Below are 26878 nucleotides of genomic sequence, written 5' to 3'. Positions count from 1 at the left end.
AAATACTGGAGTCTTAATATTAAATTGGTTATATTATCTAGATGAACTATGACCTTCATTGGGAGTAATTTTATTATTTTATTGGTGATGCCATCGGGACCAGGAGCCTTTTTATTCTTCAACTGGGATATAATGTTGATTATTTAAATATAAAGAGACAATATGCTTCATTTCGGCGATATAAACATTATTTAAATTAAGGGGATATTAGATCCCACATTTAAATTGATTTGATTGATTATTTCTGTTCTTTAAATTGGTTATTTCTGTTGGAGTAGTGGGGTGATGAGATCTGATTATCCTTAGGCTGTCTTAAGGCTTTTCTGACCTGATGATGAACTTTATAAATGAGATTGATATTTAAGTTTTCGTAAGATGGGCTGCATTGATTTTCCAGGTTGTCAATTAGGGCTTCTACTTTTTCTTCATCTGAGTATGCAATTCCACATTTAGTCTTCATAGGGAGAAGGGGTTGTCTTTTGGTACGTAGAGTTTTTAGAAATTTCCATATGCAATTATTTTCTGGGTTAATTTCAGTAAATTTAGATTCCCATTCCGAATTCCTGTGTTTCTGAAGAGCTTTCAAAGCCTGTCTGTTCAAGTTGTTTAAGATTGTTTTGTCCTGTGGGGCTCTCGTGTTGTAGTATAGCTTTCTGGCTTTGTTTTTAAATCTGATCAGGTCCATAATCTCTTCTGGAATCCAACTGGACGAATGGAAGACAGTGGTTTGCGTGACTGATGCTATTGCTATGTTAATTTGTCTTGTTAGGTTGCTTGCAGATAAGTCTAGCTGAGACGAGTAGATATGATGATAACTTGAAGAACAGTTGTCTGAAGTGCGCCTCTTCAGACTAAATAGGGAAGACTAAATACTGACGGGTCCACTTACGTGTTTTTTTTTTTTTTTTTTTTTTTGAATAAATATGTTGGAAAGTTTTAAGAGATTTCGATAATTTAAAAAAAACTCGCAGACGAACTGCGTGGCGTAGAAATATCGAAAAAATTAAGAAAATGTTAGATATGTCATGAATGCATAAAATATATGTAGATACTAGTCTTTATCATTTACTACCACAAAATATAAACAAATCTATCATAAAAAGTTAAAATTTATCAACACTTATATGCGCACAAACACTTACAGACCATACATAGTGCCATTCATTCGCAAACGAGAGAAATGTAAACAAACATAAAGATGCAGTATTAAATCGTAACTGAATAAAATAACTGTTAATTAGTTAAATTAATTAATTAGTATAAAATAAAAAAAATTATAACGATTCATTCATTAGTGTACAGGCGACTACCTCGAAGCAATCGTGTCGATTCCACTAGGCTACCATAAAACAATCATATTGCTGCTGCTTCGTTATTTAACTCCTAATCCCAAGTATGCAAACAATTAAGTTTGCGCCTGAAACATAGTTCAAGTCTAAAGATGGTACAACACCAGGGCAACTCATTGTTAAGGTGGGTAAAGCTCTGATCATTATTCTTAGTATTTTCCCATAATGTAAAGCACATCTCACTAAAAGATGCAATACATTATGGGTGGGGCCACTACCCAGACTGGTTTCAACCTTTTTTTTGAGGTCTCCTCAGTGAGTAGCTAGACCCTAAATACCAAGGTTTAGTAATACAGAGCCTTATCAACTTTACCTATAGAAGTTGCTGCAAGTTGTTTTTATTTTTAACAAGAATCTCTGGAGGAGATATAGATGTAATTTTTTTTTAAGTTAAAAGTTAAAAAAAAATAATTACATCTGTAAATTTATTATGAAATTTCAGTAATTTATTGTAAATTACTGAAATTTCAAATCACTAATGGAGAACTACATGTAAGAGACTGGCTTGTCTGGAGTCAACAGAATCGAGCTTTATATTTCTTTCCGTGGCGATTATTTTGGCACAAGACAGTCAAGACTAACACTTCTGCGTCCAGTGCAGAAAGCTGAGATTCTAATAGGAGTTGCGAAAACTTTCCTACAGGATCCCAAAACATGAAAAAGGAAATAATCACAGAGAATGTTACCTAGCTTGGGGAGAACTAGAAAGGGCCTGCTGTCTGGGACAGGAGTTGATATCATCTTAGAATCGTCTTTCAAGACTCTGCGAAATGGTACAAACTTTTAAAGCGCATAATCGATGTTGTATTCTTCTTGGGAGAACGTGATCTAGCATTTACTGGTTCATCCCATAGGTACCGGTGATTCAAACAATGGAAACATTTTACGACTCGTTGCACTGCTCTCCAGGTAGGACCCTATCCTTCAGGAACATGTGCTAAGTGCAGAGGCGTCACATATAAAAGGAGTGAGTGGAGTCAAGTTCTTTATCTTTTCCCTTACGAAATGAATTTATTGCAGAATGTTCGAATCTTGTGAAACAACGCATTTTGCTCGAGAGGCAATCTGCAAAGTACTTTGCAGTAATAGCTTCTACACAGATTCTTCCCATATTGAACAAACAATATTTGGATATATGTACTTTTAAAAGAAACGCAGTATGAGATCCAAGAAAGATTTCTTAAGTTTGAAGATCCTAGCAACAAAACAGTGGAAGAAATTGCTCAGTTGATAACTGATATATTGAAAAACCATCCTATTCCTCTCAGCAATTGTAGAGGAACAGCATTTTCCTATTTCTACAATAGGAAATTGTAGGAATTCAATACCAAATTCCTACAAGTCTACAATAATGAGATAAATATTGTAGGCTTGTAGGAAACCTACAAGTCTACAATATTAAAATACAAGTAAAATGTAAAATACATAAAAGAACAATGCTCAACAGCAATTCTTTCACTTTGCGGTTATCATAAACTCAGCTTATATGGAAATGATGCTATTGAATGCATACCTGAAGCAATAATCTTTTTTCAGAACAATTCAAACTGCCTACCACTCATTCAGTTCCAGTCCTAAGAGGTGGGAATCACTACCCACCTCTTAGTACTGGAAAAGCCTTTTGCATCTCACTTGTGTGGCATTAAATTAGCGCTGGAAGACTGCATAGAACGAAATTCGACGGCCAAAACAAGAAATAAAGTCCATGGAGTTTTATTATATGTGACATCTTTTGCCTGTGTTTTAATGTCAGCTGTGTGGCACAAAATATTAGCTGGCATAGATATTTGCAACAAAGTCATCTATGCTAGAAATGCCACATTCAATGTTGAAGTAGCAAACAGAAACTCTTCTCACAGAGCTGACAAAACTTCGAAACAACTGGAAATGCATGGCAAATGAAGCCAAATTAGTTGCGGCAAGCCTAAATATAGAAATAAAACTCTCCTGTATATGTGACGGAGTTGGTGCAAGCGGGCAAGATCGCATGACGACAGCACACCTAATGCTAACTTGGAAATTAATGACACAGATGAGGCCAGAGGAGGCCTATTTCAGAAAGTGTGTGTTTTATATTTTGGTAGACAACGCTATAGCAGGGTTAACTGTCTGCTTCAATGCAGTTAAGCAGTTGGCAGAAAATTTCTTGTGTAAATATCTCACCATGTCCGAACGTGATGTGGAGAGAAACGCTTTGTCTTTAACAGAATATAAGGTCCTGCTGACCTTAATGGTGATGATTTGGGAAAAGCATTGTAACATTTATTCTCAGTACATAAAGCAAATTTTGGAAATGCACAGTTAAAGCCATTAGTTCTGTTAAACTTGTTAACAGAGTACAGACTTGATGACCTGTTTCCAAATGGTTGTGGTAACTTAAGAATACTATTAACAATTCCAGAAACAGCAGCTTTGGGAGAGCGGGGGGAGGTCATTTACGAAACTTAAGCTAATTAAGAATTATTTAAGGTATACAAGTCTCAGGAACGTCTTGTCGGTTTGGCGAGGCTAAGTCTTGAATCAAACATTGCCAGTAAAGGCTTTTTTTTTTTTTTTAAAGTAAATAGTAAGTTTACCTACCTTTTTTCTTCTTTTTACTAATACTTATGTATTCTGATGATCTGATCAGAATTGAAATATAAAAGGATGTTTCAATGTGAATTCTTTCTCCTTATCTGTATTGCAGCATAAACAAGGATGTTCAAATCAAATGTAATTTCTTATCTCTGATCCTTTTTTATTTATATTTATATTGATTTATATTTATCGTGGAGGGAGTATATGAGCTTAAGGTCTTAAATGCAGAAAATTAACAGAGCGCTCACTTCACCCCTCTCTCGTCTTCCATACCCTTTTTGCCTTAGAGGCTACAACTCGTGGCCTAAAAACATAGTGGATGAAAAACTAACGGAGAAGGGGAAAGAGCATAAAAGAAACGTTGTATCCCCTGATAAAATTCCTCTCGGAGGTCTTGCCGGCATGCATTCTTTGCTAGCTGAAAAAGGTGCAAATTATATATTTCACGTGTCACTATTAAAAAGGGTGCCTGTACTCCGTACTGTTTCCTATAAAACAAACAAAAGGAACTACCTGTGCATGTTTCAAAGATATCTCATTAAAATAGAAACATCGTTGTATCTAAGATAAGAAAATATCAGCACAAACATTGAACCTCGGTGACGTGCATGTTTTTTTTTTTTGTTTTTTTTTACGTTGTCTATGAATTATCTAACTAGAGTGGAATAGCACACTGCTGTGAAAGAGGAAAAACAAGTACTTATCACTTCTGGAAGTGTCGACTGTAGTTTTTTAAATCAATTTGTAATGAAATCCTGTGATTTTTTGTAGAAAGGAAGTCGATATTAGTTTTTGTGAGGTATTTTTAAGTTTGTCAACCCATTTGCTTGGAAGTTGTATATAGTGCTTTGAAGACAAAATTATTATTATTATGCACACTGTCATATTCATTCATGGATTCGAAGCGTAGTGAATTTAAAGGACGAAAGGACTTTTGTGTAATTAATGAGTTTGGAGTTAGATGTCCAGAGAAAATGTTGTTCAAGGAGGGATTGAAAGTACAAAAACAACTGGGTAGGAACATACAAAAGTCACTGCATTCCGACAGTTCAGAGTTCAACGAGCGATGTCGAAGTAAGTGATGTTTTAGATTTGTTTCATTATGTTTATCTTAGGTTTTTTTTTTTTTTTTGTTAATGTTCTGAATAGTGGTATGGCAATGATTTCTGTGAACTAGATGTTTTGTTTTATTTCTATTTTTTATAGTTTTTCTAGTAATGTGTTTTTATATGATTCTTTAAGTGTTCTTGGTATTTATTATCATAGTTTCTTTTTTTTTTAATATAAATATTATTCTTTCTTTGTTTATTTTTCCTGGATTGTTGTTTTCACTGACTTGAAAAGGTCTACTTAGATCTCAAAAGAAGCAAGTCACAGGCGTTTGGTTCTTAGTATCAGTGTTTCTAGTGTAGGTTTCTTGTTCGTGATGAGCGTTTCTATTTGTGAATGGGTGGTATTTTGATTCCACTGACCTGAAAAGGTTTGATTAGCTTTCAAGGGCTGCAGGTCAGAGTAGTTTGGTTCATGGTATCACTGTTTATTATTATTATTATTATTTAATTTAATGATGTGGGTGTTTGTTGTCGTTGTTGTTTTAATGGTCAGGTGTTTGTAGTTGTGATGCGGTAGTTTGTCAGTTTTTCTTACTTTAAATGGTTAAATTCTCTGTAGGTCCCCACTGGTCATAGGTGCTTAACGATTCCATGTACTGTATTTATGTGATCAATTGGAAGACGTGATTGTATTTCCGGTCATTTCTTCCCTAGTGTATTTAAGTGCATTGCTGGCGTGAAGTCATACGTGCAAATAAGAGTCTAAGCAGTGGTGAGCTATAAGAGGCTCGCGCGAGCTCTTGGTTAATTTTTTCTCAAATTTGCGAGCCTTTTGTTCTTCTTGATTACTTTTTTATTTTTTCAAAAAAAAAAATAAAAATTTTTTTGAAACATATTAAGCGACAAACTCATACGGTAACCTGACAAAAATTAGTCTATTCGGCAGTGTATAGATTATTTGGAATTATGGTTTCGACTAATCTATAACTAATGCGCCCAACTTTGAAAATAAAATAAGCGCATGCGCTATCTTTACCCTTCTTTCTACTGGTAGCCAAACGTATGATAAAACCAGTAGCCAATCAAATGTTTTATAAAAGATTTCATTCTTATTTAAGCGCCTCCGTAGCGCAATTGGAAGAACGACGGTACATTGCGCCCTTCGATTGGAATAGGCCTAAATTCGATTATTGTAGCGACGGGAGGAATCTTTATCTGGACGATTTCAATCGAAAGTGAGTTAGCCGATCTCATACGGAGGTAGCAGGGTTTTTTTCTCCCGGAAACTCGGTTTTTCATCCCGCATACGGACAAAACGGCCCTTCAGAACACACGCAATTTACAGACAAAAAATACTAGTTGTGGTGGTGGAGGTGGGCGGTAGATGGCGTTGATTGAAATGATTCGTAGTAGAGGTTCGTGTAGTGGTTGAGACAGTTGTAAGTGTCTTCCCGCGATGAGTCTTCGGACTCCTTGGAGGTATCAGGAATCTTCTTCTTCTTCTTCTGCAGCTTCTCCCACTTAAGTGGGGTCACTGTTGATGATGAGTCTCCACCACATCCTCCTGTCTTGGGCTGTCACCACATCCAAGTTCTTCATCCTCAAGTCCTCTTCTACCAGCTCCCTCCATCTCTTCTTTGGCCGTCCACGCTTCCTCCTTATCAGGAATAATATTATATTTTGATAGTTAAATTTTTTTTTCTTATGTAAGATAAATATTTGCACACAGTTGATTGTGTGCAAATATTTCATGTTTAGACGATGAAATATTTGTTTAAAAATGATAGCCTTTAGAGGTTCATTGTCCTCTAATACTTCTTGATTGGAATTTGTGCACAAGCTGTATTAATAGAAGTTTTTGTATGAAATGCGGCTGTTTTTTTTTTTTTTTTTTTTCTCGACGATGCGAGCCCTTTGTTAAAATTTCCATGGCTCACCACTGAGCCTAAGTATTGTAAGGTGTTTATCATCATCATTACGAGCCATGGGCTCACTGCCGTTGATGTCCGATGCCTGCTTCACTATCTTCTTCCACCTTTCTTCGAATGGGTGTACAAAAACTGCGACACTGTGCACCCATTCCACACCACTCTTTTATATCGTCTATCCATTCTCTGTATGGTCTACCTCTTCTGTTTAAACCATCCAAAATACCAAACATAAATGTCTTTATCTTCCGGTCCTCACTCATTCTACAGATGTGTCTAAATAATTGCAGCTTCCGTTTTATAATCTTCTGCATTAGATTCTGTTTTGGTTGTATCTTCTGATAGAGCTCTTCATTGGTGATTTTCTGTACCGATCCTATTTTTAGAATCTTCCTGTAACAAGTTCTTTCAAAGCCAAAATTCTTTTTCTTGATTTCTTATTTATTACCCACGTTTCAGATCCATACAGTACACCGCTGAAGATGCATGTTTCCAGTACTCTTAGTTTTGTTTGCAGGCTGATCACTTTACTTTTCCAGATATTATCCATGGCCTTCAGATGTGTTCTTCCCTTTGCAATCCTGATCTTTATTTCTTTTTTACAGTCCAAATCATACGTCATTTTACTTCCCAAATATGTGAATTGTTCTACATTTTCTATATCAGTTCCATTAACTTGTATCTTTTGTTTCATGTTCTTCTCACCAAATACCATTGTCTTTGTTTTTTTCCAAGTTCATAACAAGTCCAAATCTCTTCCCTTCCTCATTTAACAGTTTCGGTGATTTTTGTAGTTCTCTTTCGTCTTCTTCAATAATAGCAATGTCATCTGCAAATCTCAGATTGTTAATTCTCATTCCGTGTACAGAAATTCCTCTGGCATCTTCCTTCAGTTTGTCCATTGCTCTTTCTAAATGTGCGATGAAAATGTTTGGTGATATTGGGTCTCCCTCTCTAGTACCTCTGCTTGTTTTATACCATTTCTCCAAATAATCACCTATTCTAACTGCTGCAACTGCATTCTGATAAACATCTTTTAATATAGCTATTAGTTTTTTTGTTTTTTTTTATCAATTCCATAGGATTCCAGACCTGCTAAGGTCACTTTCTGGTCAATACTGTCAAATGCTTTCTGAAAATCAACAAAGTAAGTATATATATGCTTTTCTTTTTTTCTCCAAGCTTTCTCTGCTATTAATCTCATTGCCAAAATCTATTGAATTGTAGTTCTATCCTTCCTAAATCCTGCTTGCTCGTCTGCAATGTATGCTTCCAATTGTGTTCTCAATCTTTCAATTTGATCATCATCACTTTACCAAGGTGACTTATGAAGGCTGTTCTATAATTTTTACATTCTAACTTATTTCCTTTCTTGAATAATGTTATTAATATTGATTTCACCCTCTCCTCTGGCATTTTCCCTTCTTTCCATAGCATATTACATAGTTGGTGCATTTCTGTAACCATACTTTCACCACCATATTTCTCATTTCTCCAGTAATATTATCGTTACCAGGACTCTTGTTATGTTTTAGTCGTCCTATTGCTTTTCTACCTCTCCTCTTAAAATGTCCATATCACGCTCATTACCTGGTGGTGATATCTGCTTCAATTCTTCAGTGAGTTTCCCAACGCTATCTGAATCTAGTTTTTCTTCATATAACTCACTACAATATCTTGTCCGCCGCTGTACAATTTTTTCTTTATTCATCAATACTTTGCCTTTTTCATCTTTAATTGTGGTCTGTTTTGGTTGCCACTTTCTATTAATGGTTCTGATCATTTTGTATACCTCCCTTGTTTTATGCTCTCCATAGTACTGTTCTATATTGTTGCATTGAGCTTCTAATCATTTCATCTTATCCATTCTGACTGCTTTTTTCATCTCATTACACTTTCTTCTATATTGCTCTTCTATTTGTTCTGATGTATCCCTTCTTATCTTCAACATTCTTTTCTCCTGTACTAACTTCAGTGTTTCTTGTGTAATCCATTTCTTCTTGATTTTCTCTTCTTCTGGTACTGTTTCTTCAACTGCATCTTCTATCGCCTTCATTACTCTTTTCACTCTTAAATTCGAGTTTTTTTTTTTTTTCTCCACACTTTTAAGTTTCTCTTCTAACACTGGTCTGTACCTTCTTCCTATTTCTGCTTCACTTATTCATGCTGTATCACTTCTATTCTGATGTTGAGGTTTATATTTCTTTTTTAATTTCAACTTGATGTTTGCAATCACTAAACTATGGTCCGAGTCTATATCCGCTCCTTGAAAAGTTCGACATTGCTGTACTGATGTTATCCATCTTCTTTTAATCATAGTCATATCAATCATGTTTTTGGTTTTCCCATCATTTGATCGCCACGTCCATTTTCTACACTCCTTTTGTTTTAATCTTGTGTTACAGATCATCATCTCGTGATCCACAGCAAATTCTAACAATTTTTCACCTCGTTCATTTCTTTCTCCAAAACCATATTTTCCCATGACTCTTTCCCAAGGTGTTACATTGTAAGGTGTTATTGTTTATTATTATTATTATTTTATTTTTAATCCTATTGATATTAACCGTTCAACTAAAGCGATTCAGGGCTGGCAAGCGAAATATTAAGTTAATTTCATAATTTTAATGTGTTTAAGTTGATGATTTATAAATGGTATTTAACAACAAATATTGTTGGATTATAGACTACAGGGTGACGGCACTAGATGCTGTTAGTGAGTCTTGGGCGAGCTATCTCTGATTGGGCTGCCGGTAGAGTCGCCAAAAGTTAGGGAGGGCTGAAACGGCGTCGCTTATTCCCAATAAGGGAATAAAAGGTGTTAATTTTCTTTTGTAATGATGCCGGTAGAATCACATTATGAAAGTCAAATATTATTTATTCGTTGAACTAGTTTCTCGAGATCTACTTTATTAGGAATAAAGTTAAATATCAATCTGAAACACGCACGCGCGCACACACACACACACACACACACACACACACACACACACACACACACACACACACACACACACACACACACACACACACACACACACACACACACACACACACACACACAAATTTCAATACATAAAATGACGTTAACGGAATCCTTATTAAACTTGATAGTGTATACCCCTTATTAGGAGGGAACTCAACCCGTCCTAGGAGAGACGAGGATAAGGAATAGGAGAGGATAGTATCACGCCACATTTATGCTTCATTGTTAAGCTGTGCCGTGTAGCCGTGTTATGTCATAACTTAGTTGCATATGTTTTATAGACGCCATGCCCACCCGGGAAATTCATGAAGAAATGATGATTTTTGAGCAGCTATTAAATTTAAAGAAATAGTAATGAACTGTTACAAATATGAACATATTCTCGGTATGACTGTAAATCAGATAAGATGAGAGTTGCCATTGAGAGCAAGCGTCGACTAGTTGTACTTGAAGCAAAATCCAAGTAGGGGTTATATGGATGAGTGACAACGTAAAACAGTAATTTTTAAAAAATGTGAAGAGAATATAAAAAAAAACAATGATCAGCATACTTGAGAGGAATACAAGGTGCAGGCAAGAAAGAGTGGTATCAGTGGCGGCCGGTGAAAATTTAAAGTAAGGATGCTGCATATACAAAATTTAAAAAAAAAAAAATTTTTATTTTTTTTCCTAATCAGAAACCAATTTATTAATAAATAAATTTACATATTAAAAATTAGCTTTATTAAAAATATTTCACCCTCACTACGAACACACACCAATAATAAAGGTTTCGTATCTCACAGTAATGAGCGCGCATGCATACAATTTATCTCTAACGACACTCCTCAAAAGAAGTGTCGGATTCACTTATGACGTGCAATGACAAGTACAAACGAATATCGGCGAGTCTAGCTGCAATTGGCCGAACGCGATAATTCTGACACTGTGTTAGATCACAGTGTGTTTGTTTCGTGTAACGATAATTGAAAAAATATAATTAATTTCATATATTTCGAAATGTGCACCCTGTCTTTCAACACACGGTGCACATTTCGAGAACGTGATCTACTTGTCAATGCTTTATTTGACATCTCTCTCTCTCTCTCTCTCTATATATATATATATATATATAACCAAACCAACATATTAATACATAATTTAAACGCTTAATTGGGACAGTAGCTGAAAAGGAATTTATCAATTTTTGATATATTTTATGGATTTTTCGAAAATATGGCAACACTACCTACACTAATATTTGGCAACACTAGCGTGATGCGAATCAGTTATCTTTCGTCGTGCGTCTGGCAAGTACGCCTCTGCTTAAGAATCTACCCTTACTATATACTGTACCTAGCGATATCGATTTATTGTGTCAATTTTATTTAAAATTTTTAAATCTTTGCCAAGATGCCAAGAAATGATTTTACACTTTCGAGTAAAATTGCTTTGCTGGATAAAATTAAAAGCCAGCCATTAAATACAAGCCATCTTAGACATGCTGATATAACTGGTGTACCAAAATCTACCATAGCACGTCTCCTACAACAAGAAAATCAACTGCGTGAGGAGTGGACATTACAGAAAGAAATTCCAGGAACATCCAAAAGAAAAGCGTGATGGAAAGGATCCAAAAGTCGAAGAAGCATTAGATCAATGGTTTTCTATAGTTAGCAGGCGAGGCGTGAATATCAGCAGCCCAGTATTGAAGGCGAAGTCAGAGGAGATCGCTAAAATGCTGGACCACTACGATTTTAAAGCAACTGCTGGTTGTCTATGGAAAGCGAGACACAATATCAAATTTAAAACAGCGCACGGCGAAAAGGGAAGTTCCAACAATGTTAGCGCTGAACAATGGCAAAATACTAAAATCCTTACTTTTTTAGAGAATTTCTGTTCAGATGATATTTACAACGCTGATGAAATCGGCCTCTATTATCGTGCTACGCCAGACGGCTCCCTGTGTTATAAGCACATTGCACTGTCAGGGTATAAAAGGGCAAACGGACCGCATTACTGTGTTATGCTGTGCAAATATGTCGGTTACGGACAAACGAAAACTATTACTCGTAGGAAAAAATGCTAAGCCTCGATGCTTTAAGCGGTTAAGAATAGATTTTACCAGTAGCGTACCATGCCAATAGTAATGCGTAGATGACTTCTGAAACTTTTCGGAATTGGCTTACGAGTTGGGACGTAGAATTACAACGTAAGCGGAGGAAAATTTTGTTGCTTCTCGATAATTGTGCTGCACACCCTCATTTAGATAATCTAAAAATATAAGGCTGGAATTTCTTCCTCCTAATACAACATCCTTAGTGTAACCAATGGACATGGGGATAATAAAAAATTTAAAGACGTTGTATAGAGGAAAAATTGGTTAATTACATACTGGAATCTATTGATCAAAACCTATTAACAAGTTCATCAACAGCCAGAGAGACCAGTGCAAAAATTTCCGTTTTGCAAGCAATACAGTTTGTCTCTGACAGTTGGCGATCTATTAAAGGCAGCACAATACAAAAACTGCTGTGCTGTTTGCGGTGCAAAACCTTTGGAGGTTCTTGAAATTTGAGTAGTGATGAAAATGAAACTGCAAGCTTCAAAGACATGAACAATGAAGAATTTTCAACTATAAATGACAATTTACCATGTTACGATAAAAATGAAAACTTTGAAGATGCAATTGTTGAAGTCATTAAATCCAAACGTCAAAAATTTGACGAACTAGCGCGGACATTGGTATTGCGGCATTATATAAAGCGTAGATAGTGCGCGCTGTTCAAAATACGTATTAAAACGTAATAATTAAAATTTTCACTTAAAATAATCAAGATTTTTATGATGTTTACTGAAAACATTAATCTATTTTAAAACACTATATCTGGAAAATGTCTTGGCTTGTGGGGTCCCAAAACTTGAGGCCCTTAGGCATGTGCCTCATTGTCTGATTGGATAATCCGCCACTGTGTGCGTTTATATATATATATATATATATATATATATATATATATATTTAGTATCATGCCACCCCGTGTACCCCCCCCCCCCCCAGGGAAACATGGTGTGATAATGAGCCATGGCAAAGAGCTGGCAGAACGCTATAAAACGCATCTCCCAAGAGGTTGTGGCGAATGTGGGAGATTGAGCCTCAACCCCTCCACTACAATGCCGAGAAGAAGAAAGAAAGGCCGTAATGCCCATGGCCAGAATGGGCAATCACTGGATGTGATTCAATTTCCCCAACTATATGACTACTCTGATCGAAACCATTTATAGAGACCAGAGTATGATGCAGTGGGGAAGCTTTCCCAAATAATAACCAATACTGGAATAGTCCAAAGAATTCATAAATATAACAGTAATCAATACAATCCTCTTTTCCTCTATATAGGAACATTTAATTGTCGAACACTAAAAGAAGAGGAAGATCTTATCATCTTACATCAAGAACTAAAATATATTAAATGGGACATCATAGGGTTAAGTGAAGTTCGCAGGCAGGATGAAAATTCAATAAAACTAAAATATTGAGACTACTTATACTATTATGGGACCACTAAAGTACAATACGAAGTGGGATTTCTAATTAAGTAAACACACCTTCTAGAAGAATTTAATTATAGCGATGAAAGAATAATAGAAATTACACTTAAAATAAACTCTAAACTTAAAATCAGGCTCATCCAAATATATGCTCCCACCTCATCCCACTGATGAAGAGATAGAAACATTTTATGACTTACTGCAGCACACTCCAGATAAAAAAAGAAATAGCAGTCAAAACTTTACTATAGTAATAGGCGATTTTAACGCCGACGTAGGTCATCCCATTGACCAAATAGGTACAATAGGACCATACATATATGGTACAAGCAGCAACTCAGGAATGGCTCTTTATTCTGAATACATTTTTTAAGAAAGCCCTCAAAAGAAAATGGACATGGAGAAGTCCAACGGAGAATTAAAAAATGAAATGGATTATATACTGTGTAATAATAAAGAATGAGCGATGAACCCATACTAACTAACTGGATTCCTAAAGAAGGGAAACGAGGCCGAGGACGTTCGAAAAGAAGGTGGAGTGATGAATTGTCAAATTTTGTTGGGGAAAATTGGTCAACCATTGCCAAGAACAAAGAAAGGTGGAAAGAAGTGGAGAAGGCCTTCTGTCCAGCAGTGGACAGTAAATGCCTCCACGTGACCCCCCCCCCCCAGGAAAATAATATATATATATATATACATGTATATATATATATTATTTTTATTTTTTATTTTTTTGCGCCATACTTTATAATACAATATGTGAAAGGTAGATGTATATAACTAATTTATGTTATGCACTCTATGCATATATCTACCCATCTATATGATGTAAATTGAATGTATGTAAAATTCAATTTAATTGATCGATGAAAAAAAATATTATTAACCGAAATTTCAATGAAGTTCAAAGACATAACGGGAGGCTTACGCTAACCGTTACTGGCACAATAACTATCATGAACTTATTCATCGATAAAGTATTCGTAATTATCTCCAATAATCGATTCCATTCTATCACCACCCTCTAAACAAAAATTCTTATCCTGACATCTAACTACACTTTCATTCAACTCAGAAGCCCTTAACAACTTATACATTTTTGCCATTGTTTCCCCCAACCTCCCCTCTTGTGTACCTACCTCTTAATCTTAATCCTCTACAGTCTACACCATATCTGTATCGACCTCTATTAGTAGTGATGTCGAAAGATATGTATTAAGAAAAAGTGTAAAACTAAATAGGATTGTGCTCATAATCTTTATATATATGTGTATATATATATATTTATTTATTTATTAGTGTGAAATTTACACGTTTTCTGTCATTATTAAAAATTACATGCCATATTAACCATTGCTGGGTTTGAGAGTTGTTTAGCGTGTAGATTTGTTTCCGCTTTTACCAGTCATTTGTGTATTTTGCAGCATATGCGTGAAGGTTCTTTTTCTGATTAAGGTAATTGCTAGCGTCTAATTTTTATAATAGCTTAACTGCATACTGCTAATTGACATTTCGAAAGTATGTACACTCCTGTCCCATGTAAGTGACAGAAGAGGACATACTTTATGAAATTCTTCAATATCGCAAAAATTTTAAATGAGAAAATTATATTTAGTTTCGTAAGGCGAACTTGGAACGTAGCAGTACCAGTTACTCGGCATTCTTATTCGTAATAGTTTTTTTTACTGTTATTGCAGCTCCTTCATTACTGAGTGAATATGGGTCCACGATTTCAGACAGCTGCTGCGGTTACCATTATGAAGATTCTTTTGATGATATTTAACATAATTTTTTGGGTGAGTATCGTTTTCATTAACTTTCGTTTCGTTCATTAACAATATTTTAGAAAATTTTATAGGTCATCGCGAGAACGACGAGGAGTTAGTTTTATTGTCAATAAGTAGGTGGACTGGGAAGATTAATGGTACTTGTAGAAATCCTGGCTATAGGCTGCTTTCCATTATATGAATAAGTAGAAATGTGTTGGAAACTTAATTGGGCATGATAAGTTCAGCTGGGAGGAATGTGCGGCTAGAATAAATATTGGTCTGCTAGCCACGGTGTTCTTATAATGCCATATTGTTGGCAGGTGTGCGATTCAAATGACAGCATCCCCAGTTCCATTATATGTAATTATATCCCATTTATAATCCAATCTATAATCCTTTCAGGATATAGGTTACAGTACTGCTGTTATTATTTCCTCTAATTTGCAGTCACCTCAGAAAACATAAGTTTAAAGAAATATTTTCTCTACAGCTTTCAGAAAGGTAAACTTTTTCTTCTTTCTCAGTTCCACACATATATAGAGTTGTTTGCAATAATTAGCCAATTTGGAATCTCTAAACATCCATATAGAAGAATATACAAAATGCTCTGCAGCCACTACTACTACATGCAGTCATATCTAGTAGTTACCAGTAGTCAAGAGCACCAACACCGGTGATATTGAAAATGAACTTTCAGAATCTCAAGGCTGAAAAAAATTATTAGAGGACAGCAGAATTAGGAAAAAAATCAGTCATTCAGAGAGGTGTAGGAAGGACATGTTTAGGTAGCACAAGGAAAGACAACAAATCACTGAATCAGGTAAGATATTGCATAATGATCACTTACTGTTATATCATATCAAATTGTTTTATAGTTTGTTATTAATGGCATGACAAAAAAAGAGAAACTTCTACTTTAAAATTAACTGAGGAGGAAAAAAAACAGAATCAACCTATATGGAAAATGATTGCTATCAATTATTGCATGTAAATATTTGTATCGATCTAGAAAAAGATGCCAGAATGATCATTTGTTTCTAATATTGCTTAATTATGGTTAATTACCATTCAGTTTTTTTGTTCACAAAAATCGTTATGGAAGATTACTTTCATGAAATAATTATTTCTTAAAATCACAAAAGTATTTATTTGAGTTTGCTGTTTTTTCTAAATCATGTCTTGTTAATTATTTATGTATTACTTCACAAAATACTTAGTTTTTGCACTTGCTCAGTTTTGATTTATGAAGATTTCGATAATAAAAGTGAAACTGATTATTATAAATTAACAAATTTTGGTATACTGTATCAGCCTATAAAAGAAATATGAATTTCTGTTTAGAATGTCTGCTAATCAGTCAAACAGTTGAAAACAAGACGTTGATGTATACTGCTTGAGGCTCTTGAGTTTGACTTCTGGGGAAGTGCTCTTTCTCACTGTCAGTGAGAATAATCTTTTAGCCTTTTTTTTGAACTGAGAGCATTTTTATCTAGTATAGCTATGACATAGCTTATTTCAGAAATGGCAGCCAGCAGCAGTAAAAATAGTAATATTTGGAATTTCTATAAGAAAAAAAAAAAAAGCTAACGTTAAACTTTTTGTGTGTGTGTGTGTGTGACATTAAATATAAACAGTTTTATATGGTGAAAGTATAGCATGAAAGATATTGGCAAAACTCAGATAAATAAATTTCAGCAAATGGCCAAACTTATTGTAGATTGCAAAGGTATAGTCTAATTAGAAGTACTTGCTTTGAAGATACAACAGTATCATTGCCTTATTTCCTTTGTCATAACAGTAAAATGAAGTGAGAGGTTTTTAATGTCTCTGATAACTTTGTATTCTGTAGAAAAAAACTTAAAAGAAAACCTTACTTGGAATACTGAGGAGGCTAATACCTCTGTAATTATTGCATTCTGTTTTATCTCCTTTTTTGTATATAGGAGTTATGATTGATTTGGTACAATCAGTAGGCACTGCTTTGTTTTTGTGGATCCTTTCAAATAATGTTTTTAATGGTTCCAAAAGTTGTTCCTTTCTTGTAGGTGCTTTCCTAGTTTATCTATGTTGTGTGCTATTATTTCTTTGGTAAAGATATTTGTTTCCTCTTCCATTTCAGTGGCTGGAATAGCAATATCCTGGGAGCTGTTTTTATTATATAAATCTTTGAAATATTCTTCCCATCTGGCCATTCTTTTTGTTTTACTTTCAATTAGTTGTCCCTCTATGTTTTTGATCATTATAATTTTTGTTGTCCGTGTCTTACTAATTTGGTCTATTTGTTTATATAATCCATGAAGGTTATTTTCTTTTGATAGCTTTTCTGCCATTTTGCATTTTTCTTCTAACCAGTTATTCTGGTTAGAACACACTGTTCTTTTCAATATGAAATTTAATTTTTATCTTGCTCAAAACTAAATAGTGATCACTTCCTATTTCGAATCCTCTATATACTCTTGTGTCCCAAATCAGTGGGAAAACATCGTTATCAACCATAATATAGTTAATGAGAATTTTCTTATTTCTTGCATCTTCTCTCCATGTGTATTTTTCACATTTTTATGTTGGTACATGTTAGTAATAACTAATCCATGACCTGAACAGAAATGCAGCAGGCATTTACCACTATTAGCTTTGTGCTTTTCTCCAAATTTCTCAAAACATTCCTATATGTCTGGTAATCATTTTGTACTCTGCTGTTTAGATCTCCAACAAGGACCAACTTTTTCATTGAACCAGTTGCATTCTCTAATGTATCAAAACATTTATCCATTTCTTCCTTGGTAGAACATTTTTTGGGACCATAAGAAAAAATAAGTCTCATTGTCCATTTTCCCCGCTGTGTTATTTGCCCACATTATTGTATATGATATTGCCTGCCTTTCAAAAAGATTATCTTCATATTTAATGTTAAATACTATAGCTACTCCCTCTTTTTTGTGTTTTGTTATTGTTTGAATATAACATTCTGTATTTGTTGCTTAGAAAGATCTCACCTGTTTTGTGAATAGTGAAAAGTAGCTGGCTTTTTGTCCTTGTTCCTTGATGAAAACAACAGGAACCTTGTTTAACCAGACGATGCCCCAGCCAGTTGTCAACATGAAATACTGTCATGTTGTGCTATACAGTATATAAAACATTGATTGATTCAGCCAGAGAGGCAAGTAGTGAGGTTGTCTGCAATGATAGGAAATCAGAATGCCATTGTGTTTTGATTTTCTAATAAGAAAATCAGAATATCGAAATAAGAATACAATTTAGTCGGTTAAATCCCAAATTGCCAGCCTATCCTTATTTGTTCAGTATCCAAGTCGATAGCAAATAGGGTGGCCATGAGAAGGTGAGTATTGGACATTAAATCAGAATCCCCACTCAGTTCTCCACATTCCTTAGAAGGCTACATGGAAACCCTCCCAGTTATTCAGTTTTGACCCTTAAGCACTCCCAATCTATACCAGTATATTGAAACTACACCATAATAAAATCACTCTTTTCCCATTTGCTTGGCTTTGCTTACACATTTCATGGTTGCTACCCTCCACATTACCAGGTTTATGGCAACATCCAATGAAGTATATCATTCTATTCACCTCTATCTCACACTATACTGCCTCAAATCCATTACCACTATTTCCCCCCTTGCATCTTTATTATGTATAGGCATAACTCTTTTCTATCATCAATAACACTACCTCCCTTTTACTCTTTTATCTTAATGAAATGCATCATACCCTTCCATCTCTATTCCTGTTAGGATGTCATGTTCATCCAACCATTTCTCACTTATTCCAACAATTTTTGGGTGAACAAACTCAATCAAATACAACCATTTCATTTTCCTTGTTTCTGATAATTCTAGTATTCGTATACAAACATAACAGTTCATTCCTGGATCTATACCAAGTTTTACTGATACTACTTATTAGATGTAACTTCTCCATATTTTCCTCGAGCCATTTCTTTTTCTCCATGCTAGTCCCAGAACCTTCTTCAAATCCAGCTGTTTTTATTACATCCCTTCCCATTTCATCTACACATGCATTCACATCCACTTCTTGGAGCATCAGCCTTTCTCACACTGTTCCAATTTCCACCCTGTGTCTCCCAATTTCTCTGTTAGTGTCTTGCACACTTGTTCTCTCATTCTGTATATTCATGCTACCCACTTCTCCATTCATAAACGCTACTTCAATCTCTCCTTCCTTATTCTCCCACTCTTTCACATCACTTCTTACTTGCTCAGATTCATTCTCTGAACTCATCACTCTCTCTTCCAGCAGCAGCAGTCTCTTTGAATAACTTGCACCAAAACTATTCAAATACAGTCCATCACTCTTACACTGTTCATTTCTTCTTTCAAACTCATTCCACACATAAACAAACTGCACTCCTTTCCCTTCATATGTTTCTGCTAACACATCATTCATAATTCTTGCTCTACACCTGATTTCATCACTATCATACCTGGGCAACACATTACCTTTCCTATCACTATCATCTTTTATCCTTCTCAATAATTTCCTGATATCCAATCTTACATTCTCCTGTTCCCAGTCAAGTCATTTGTTCCTACTACCACTACCAGCAGTCTCCTTTGCTCGCTTACTCCTCGTATGCAAGTGCTTCAATCACTGTTCATTTTGCCTCTTGGAAAACAAACCTTGTGCAACTTCTCATTTACCACACTTGTAATAATTGAATTACCATACAATGTCACTTGCAGGTCTTTCATTACCATTTTCATAAAGACATCCCTCTTTCATACATATCTATAATTTTCTTCATTTCACTTTTCATCTGCTTCATCTCTTGCCTCATCTTCACTAATTAGCTTTCAAAATCATCATCAAATTCCTGTCATGTAACCTCAAGGGGTGTACAGGATATGATAGTACTACATGAAAAATTTACATTACTAACTTCCTGTCTACAATTTTCCTCCAAATCAGTCTATTACCTGTCAACCCAACATTATCAGATCTTATATTTCTATCTTCTGAGACACTTTTTACTATATCAATCCACCTATACCTTGGTCTTCCTCTGGGTCTTTTTCCTGCCAACCAGGCAGAGAACACTTGTTTTGCTAATCTTTCCTTGCCCATTCATTTAAGTGACCATACCTGAGATTAGCTTTGCTAACACATTTCTAGATGCTGACGATGTCAAGTGCTTTACTAATATCCATGTTTTTAATATGATACTGCCATTGATGCCATCTGTTCACGCCTCTAATCTTTCTCAGGACTCTCATATCTGCGGTCTCTTGTCTTTGGTCAAGTGTTTTATTTCTGACTCAGCTCTCAGATCCATAATTTAAAATTGGTTTGAACACTGTCTTGTGTACAGCTAATTTATTGTTTTGACTAATTTCCTCTCTTATTCCATATAAATTTCTTCAGTTGACTATCATACCAGCTTTGTTGATTCTGTTGTCTATTTCCATATTTAATTTACCATCTTCACTAAAAATCATGCCTATGTAGCTGAAATGTTTTACTTATTCTATAGGTTCTCCATTCACAATGCAGTTGATATTTTCAGTGTTTCTTCCTATTTTCATTATCTTTGTATTTTTGATGCTGACCTTCATACCATATCTATTACAACAACAGTTATTCACTTTAGTCAGGGAATCTTGCAGATTTTAAGCGGATTTATTTAGAAGTATGACATCTGCATAAAACAAAGAGCTGACATTACCATCTCCAATTTTGATATCAGGTTTAGTGCCACTATCCTTCATAATGTGATCCATATAGATAATGAATAACAGAGGGGATATTGTCTGACACCAGATTTAACATTAAACATCTTCCTATACTTCCTTCAATTCTAACTGCTGACTTTCAACTCAAATAATAAAGACTAATTATTGCTAGATATAATGTCCCATTGACACCATATAGGTGTTGCGTTTTGAATAACTTTTCTCTTGGCACCTTGTCATATGCCAGTGGTGTTCAACCTTTTTTACTACGCGAGCTACTTTTCTACAAAAAGTTATTCGGCGACCTACTCACTTCTATAGATCACATTCCCCCAACCTGATATCTGATTACGCACAAATAAACAACTAAAAAAATACACAAGTAAAAATTTTATTTGTGTATTTAAAAATTTATTTATCACTTTTAATTATTTTAATACAACAAAAACAAAACAAAGATTTCTTTCTTTCTTCTTTCACTGCGCGTTATTCCCGCTTCCTATGCAGGGTCTGCGTGTTACTTAGATGCGACTACTTGTTAGTACCACTCCCAACCGACCTGTCGCCTAGTCTGCCGCTGGGAGGATGTATTCTGGACTGTAGAGAGGTATGTTCATGGGGCCTGTTTGCGGGATGAAAAACGCCAGATAAACTGGCAGAAAAAACCCTACTGCCCGCGCCCAAGACCGGCTAACTTGGCTATGCCTGAAAAACAAAGATATTGGAATAAAATATTTATTTCTCTATTTTAGAAAACCAAAGTTAGAAAAAACACAGATTGATTATGTGTTGTGGGAATAGGAAATGCTGGTTGATTAAAAAAAAAAAAAGTTAATGTGAAATTTGGCTTTGTTTGGACCTCGCAATATTTTCATAGTCAAGTTGATATGAAGAAGTGGCCAATCACAGACAATTATCCAAATGATCTTTGTAATTTGGTTTCTTAATGGATTTTTTATGACAGTCATATTTGAAAATGCGGATTCTGACAAGTATGTCAATCTGAAACACTATAGAATTTTTCGCACAATATCAGTTAATATTGGGAATTTTTCATGTGCATACTTCCAAATGACTTCATTGTTTATTGATTTTAAATGTAAACTATTCTGAATGTTTATTATCTCAAGTTCTACTTCAGCTTGGTTTATATCAAACAGCCCACTCATTTTATTTGAAATTTCTGTGATGTTCAAGTTTTCTTGAAATGGATTATTGATAAAAGATACAATCATTTCAGTTTTATTAAAATCTTTAAATCTTGAATTTATTTCTTTCTCAACTAAATCTATTTCACAAATAAATTAGTTTAAATCATAGTGAAGCATTTCTTGATTTTGTTCAAAAAATTTTAATAAATATAGGTAATGTCTAAATTCAGTCATTTATATTTTTCTTTAATAAAAGTAAGTATTGTTGGAAAGTTTTTATTGAATTTAACATGTCAATTAAATTTTTATCTCTACCTTGTAACTAAATTTAAATTGCTTAATTTCGTACAGAAATCTAAAAATTATAAGTGTAACAACCATCTTTTATCACTCAAGTGTGGATAAATATCTCCTTTTTCATCAAGAAAAATTTTTATATCATTAATTAATACAAGAAATCTTTCTAAAAATTGACTTCTGCTGAGCCAGCAAACATTATTGTACAACAGAAATACCCTATCATCATCTGCCTGTAATTTAAATAACCGCCGTTGCAGGGCTCTTCCTCGAACAGAATTTACAATTTTAAATGTAATATCCAAAACATCCTTTATGTTTAATCTTTTACTACACAGTACTTGTTGGTGAATAATACAGTGGTTAAAAAAATCTGGATATTTGTCATTGTTTTTACATAATGAAATGAAGCCTGATTTATTACCTGTCATTGCAGGAGCACCATCAGTAGTAATAGACACAAGTTTAAAAAGCGGAAGTTTATATTGTTTCACAAATTCATCAAATGTCAAAAAAATGTCTTCTCCCCTAGTCCTTCCCAACAATGGTGTAATTTTCAAAAGTTCTTCTTTACTTGAATAATCTTGAAATACCATGCGAATAAATACCATTAACGCAACACACACTAATGAATGTCTGACATTAACCTGGCCTGGAAACTTTTCTCTGGCAATTGGAACTCTTCCTTTCAGCAATTTGAAACCTTGTCTGTGGCCTAGAACTAGAGTCTCTCTCTAGTGGCGGCTCGAACCGAGAAGCTCCTTTCTGGAAGCGGGAAACTCCTCTCTCAAGCAACGTGGATCCGAACAGTCTCTCTGATGGCGACTCTGGACTGAGCAGCCTCCTCTCTGACAGTAATTCTGGAACCAGGACTCCTTCTGTTTGCTTCAATCCCTTTTTATTAGGCCTCCTCTGAGACCTCGCATGAAGTTTGTCAACCCCCAAAGAATCGGTATGAGTCTTTCATCTTAAATTTAAAGTTTGGCAAGCCTTTTGTTCTCCTCTGCTTTCTTTTGATTGTAAGTTGCCGGCCATCAGAAAGGTCTTTGAACTCTTTCTGACTGACTTCGGAGATATTTACATTTAGAGCCTGCAAGCCTCTAAGTGTGCATACAAGTTTCAATAACATTCTTTCTAATTCCGCCATGTACAGCTTCAGCGACAAAAACGTTGCCTTTGTTTTTTACACTAACATATTCTTATTAAGGTAGTATATACAGTTAGCTTCAAAAGAGTTATTTACAAAAACATCTAATGCAAACTATACTGAGACAAAGTTTATTTTTTTACAATATTCACATGGGACCTAAGTAAAAAAAATCAATGTAATGTGCTTTGGAATATTTAAGTTACAATCGAGTTTTTACACTTTGCTTATAATTGTATTCACTTGGCTCGCTGTTTGACTTCCACTGATCCAAATTAATTCATTTACCCGGACTTATAAGAAAATTACTGATTTGACAAGTTTAACGAAAAATAAAAGTGGAAAGGCAGCAGGAGTAGATGATATTCGACCAGAAATGCTGAAGTATGGTGGTATAAGAGTCTTACAGTGGCTGCACTGCATAGTTCAGAAAGCCTGGACAGAGGGACGAATTCCCGATGATTGCAGTAGAGCTCTCATAGTACCCATATATAAAAAGGGAAATAAAACTGAATGTGAGAATTACAGAGGTATTTCCCTACTGAGTGTTCCTGGCAAGATCTATGCAAGTATACTTGAGAAACGGTTGAGAAGAATTGTGGAAGAAAAGCTTGGTGAAGAACAAGATGGATTCAGGCCAAATAGAGGCTGTCAGGATCAGATCTTCACTTTACGACAAATAGTCGAGAAAGCATGGGAATATAACAAAGATCTGTATTTAAGTTTTGTCGATTTGGAAAAGGCATATGACAAGGTGCCAAGAGAGAAGCTATTCAATACGCTGCAGTTATATGGTGTCAATGGGGCATTATATCAAGCAATACTTAGTCTTTATTTGAGTTGTGAGTCAGCAGGAAGATGGTTTAATGTTAAATCTGGTGTGAGACAAGGATGTACATTATCCCCGCTGTTATTCATTATCTATATGGATCACATTATGAAGGAAAGTGGTATTAAACACGATATCAGAATTGGAGATGTTAATGTCAGCTCTTTGCTTTATGCGGATGATGTTATACTTCTAAATAAATCCGCTACAAGTCTGCAAGATTCTCTGACTAAATTGAATAGCTGTTGTAATAGATATGGTATGAAGGTCAGCAATAAAAAGACAAAGACAATGAAAATAGGCAGAATCATTGAAAATGTCAACTGTGTTGTGAATGGAGAACCTGTGGAACAAGTAAAACATTTCAGCTACTTAGGCACAATTTTTACTGAAGATGGTAAACTAAATATAGAAATAGACAACAGAATCAGCAAAGCTGGTATCGTGGGAAGTCAATTGAATAAATTCATATGGAATAAGAAAGAAATTAGTCGGAACACTAAATTAGCTGTATACAAGACTGTGTTCAAACCAATTTTAACTTATGGATCTGAGAGCTGGGTCAGAAGTAAAACACTTGACCAAAGACTAGAGACCGCAGATATGAGAGTCCTGAGAAAGATTAGAGGCGTGAACAGATGGCATCAATGGGAATATCATATTAAAAATGAGGATATTAGGAAAGAACTTGACATTGTCAGCATCCAGGAATGCGTTAGCAGAGCTAATCTCAGATGGTATGGTCACTTAAATAGAATGGGAGAGGAAAGATTAGCAAAACAAGTGTTCTCTGCCAGGTTGGCAGGAAAGCGAACCAGAGGAAAACCAAGATATAGGTGGATTGATACGGTACAAAGTGCCTTAGACGATAGAAATATAAGATCTGATAATGTTGGAGTCTTGACAAGTAACAGACTGATTTGGAGGAAAATTGTAGATAGGAAGTTAGTAATGATGTAATTTTTTCATGTAGTACTGTCATATCCTGTACACCCCTTGAGGGTACATGGCAGGAATTTGATGATGATGATGACAAAATAATGATAAATAAAATATGTTTTCAGTTTTATTTAAATTTGTAAGTAAGGAGGAATACACAAGAGATCGACCAAAAATCGCTCTGTGATTGACGGGCTGAACACCCCTGTCATATGCCTTTTCTAGATCTACAAAACTTAAATGCAGGTTGTTGTTATATTCCCATGATTTCTCAACTATTTGTCGTAAAGTGAAGATTTTATCCTGAGATCCTCTACTTGACCTGAATCTAGCTTGTGCTTCACCATGCTTTTCTTCCACAATCCTTGTCAAACAGTTTCTCAATTATACTGGCATAAATTTTACCAGGAACACTCAGTAGAGTGTTCCTGGTACCTCTGTAATTCTCACATTCAGTTTTATCTCCCTTTTTATATATGAGTATTATGAGCTCTCTACTCCAATCATCTGGAATTCATCCCTCTCTGCAGGCTTTCTGAACTCAGTGCAGCCACTGTAAGACTTTTATATACTTGAGAATTTCTTGTCAAATATCATCCACTACTGCTGCCTTTCCACATTTCAGGCCTTTGATGGCTTCAAGTATTTATTTGTATTCCTAACTGCATGCCTGTTGAGTGTTTTTTAACACTGCGCAATCACTGCCTGTTTCATTTAGCAATTTTTCGAAGTAATTACTCCATATTTTAATAATATTTTTTCTCCTGTTTTCATGTCATCTTTATCATCTGTAATTCCTTTTACAGCACTCTTTCCTCCATCACCAACAACCTCCAGAATATCTTGCAACCTTCTTGATAATTATTTCCTATGTTCTTACCAAACTTTTCCCATGACTTTTTGTTTAGCTACACCCTCTGTCCAAAAAGAAACCGAACTTTTGGAAAATAGAAGAAACTGGTGGCGCCACCTGTTGTATCTTTTTGTTGTCGAAAGCAGCCATCTTCATTATTGTTGTGTGAACTGTTTATAACATTTGTTTCATTAGAAGCTGAGTTATAGTGCCAAGAGTGACTGTTTTGACGAACGGTCGGAAAATGAGATTCAAACAGAGAGCTGCGATTAACGTTTGTGTTAAACTTGATGAAATTTTTACCGAAATGCTTCATAAAGCTTACGGTGATGAATTCTTATCCCATACTCAAGTTTACTAAGGGTTTAAGTGATTTCAAAGTGGTTGTGAGACGTTTGAGGACGACAAAAAGCCAGGCCGTCGAAAAACTGGACTGAGCAAAGTTAACATCCAAAAAGTATGTGATTTCATCAAAGAAAACCCGAAATCGTCTGTGAGATTGATTGAAGATGAATTGGGGGATTTTAAAATCAACTGTGCACAACATTTTGACTGAGAATTTGGGCATTTGTAAATTGAATTTACGATCTGTTCCCACAAGTTGCCTGATGTCCAAAAAATGTATCGAATTGAATGCTGCAAGGAGATCATTAAAACTGCTCGTAAGGACTCAAACTTCCTTGAAACGATCGTTACTGGTGACAAAACGTGTTTTGAATATGAGCCTGAAACAAAGCACAAAGTGCCGAGTGGAGACCACCAG

The 26878-nt window shown here is 35.1% G+C and overlaps 2 protein-coding genes across 3 annotated transcripts in view; one reads left to right on the top strand and one right to left on the bottom strand.

Moving 5' to 3' along the window:
• The window catches only part of LOC150100493 (thiamine transporter 1-like), a 344253-nt gene extending 339859 nt beyond the window's left edge, over positions 1-4394 (bottom strand). Inside the window, exon 1 of the mRNA XM_090402459.1 lies at positions 3930-4394. The gene's annotated coding sequence lies outside the window, so the exon portion shown is untranslated. The remainder of the gene's footprint in view (positions 1-3929) is intronic.
• A 226-nt stretch (positions 4395-4620) lies between these two features.
• The window catches only part of LOC150100492 (tetraspanin-6-like), a 127357-nt gene continuing 105099 nt past the window's right edge, over positions 4621-26878 (top strand). Inside the window, exons 1-2 of one of the 2 annotated variants that reach the window (XM_090402589.1) lie at positions 4621-5000; positions 15118-15216. In XM_090402589.1, coding sequence (XP_090258715.1) covers positions 15139-15216 — 78 coding nt within the window. In that variant the 5' untranslated portion in view covers positions 4621-5000; positions 15118-15138. Of the gene's footprint in view, positions 5001-14817; positions 14876-15117; positions 15217-26878 lie in introns of those variants that run through there. The other variant, XM_090402588.1, reaches the window with a different exon arrangement.

The sequence above is a fragment of the Typopeltis vanoorti genome, chromosome 13 (assembly GCF_054136105.1).
Source record: "Typopeltis vanoorti isolate ZY-2024b chromosome 13, IOZ_Tvanoo_1.0, whole genome shotgun sequence".
Lineage (NCBI taxonomy): Eukaryota > Metazoa > Arthropoda > Arachnida > Uropygi > Thelyphonidae > Typopeltis > Typopeltis vanoorti.
Note: the sequence above shows the minus strand (reverse complement) of the source record. Positions and strands in the feature narration are given on the sequence as shown.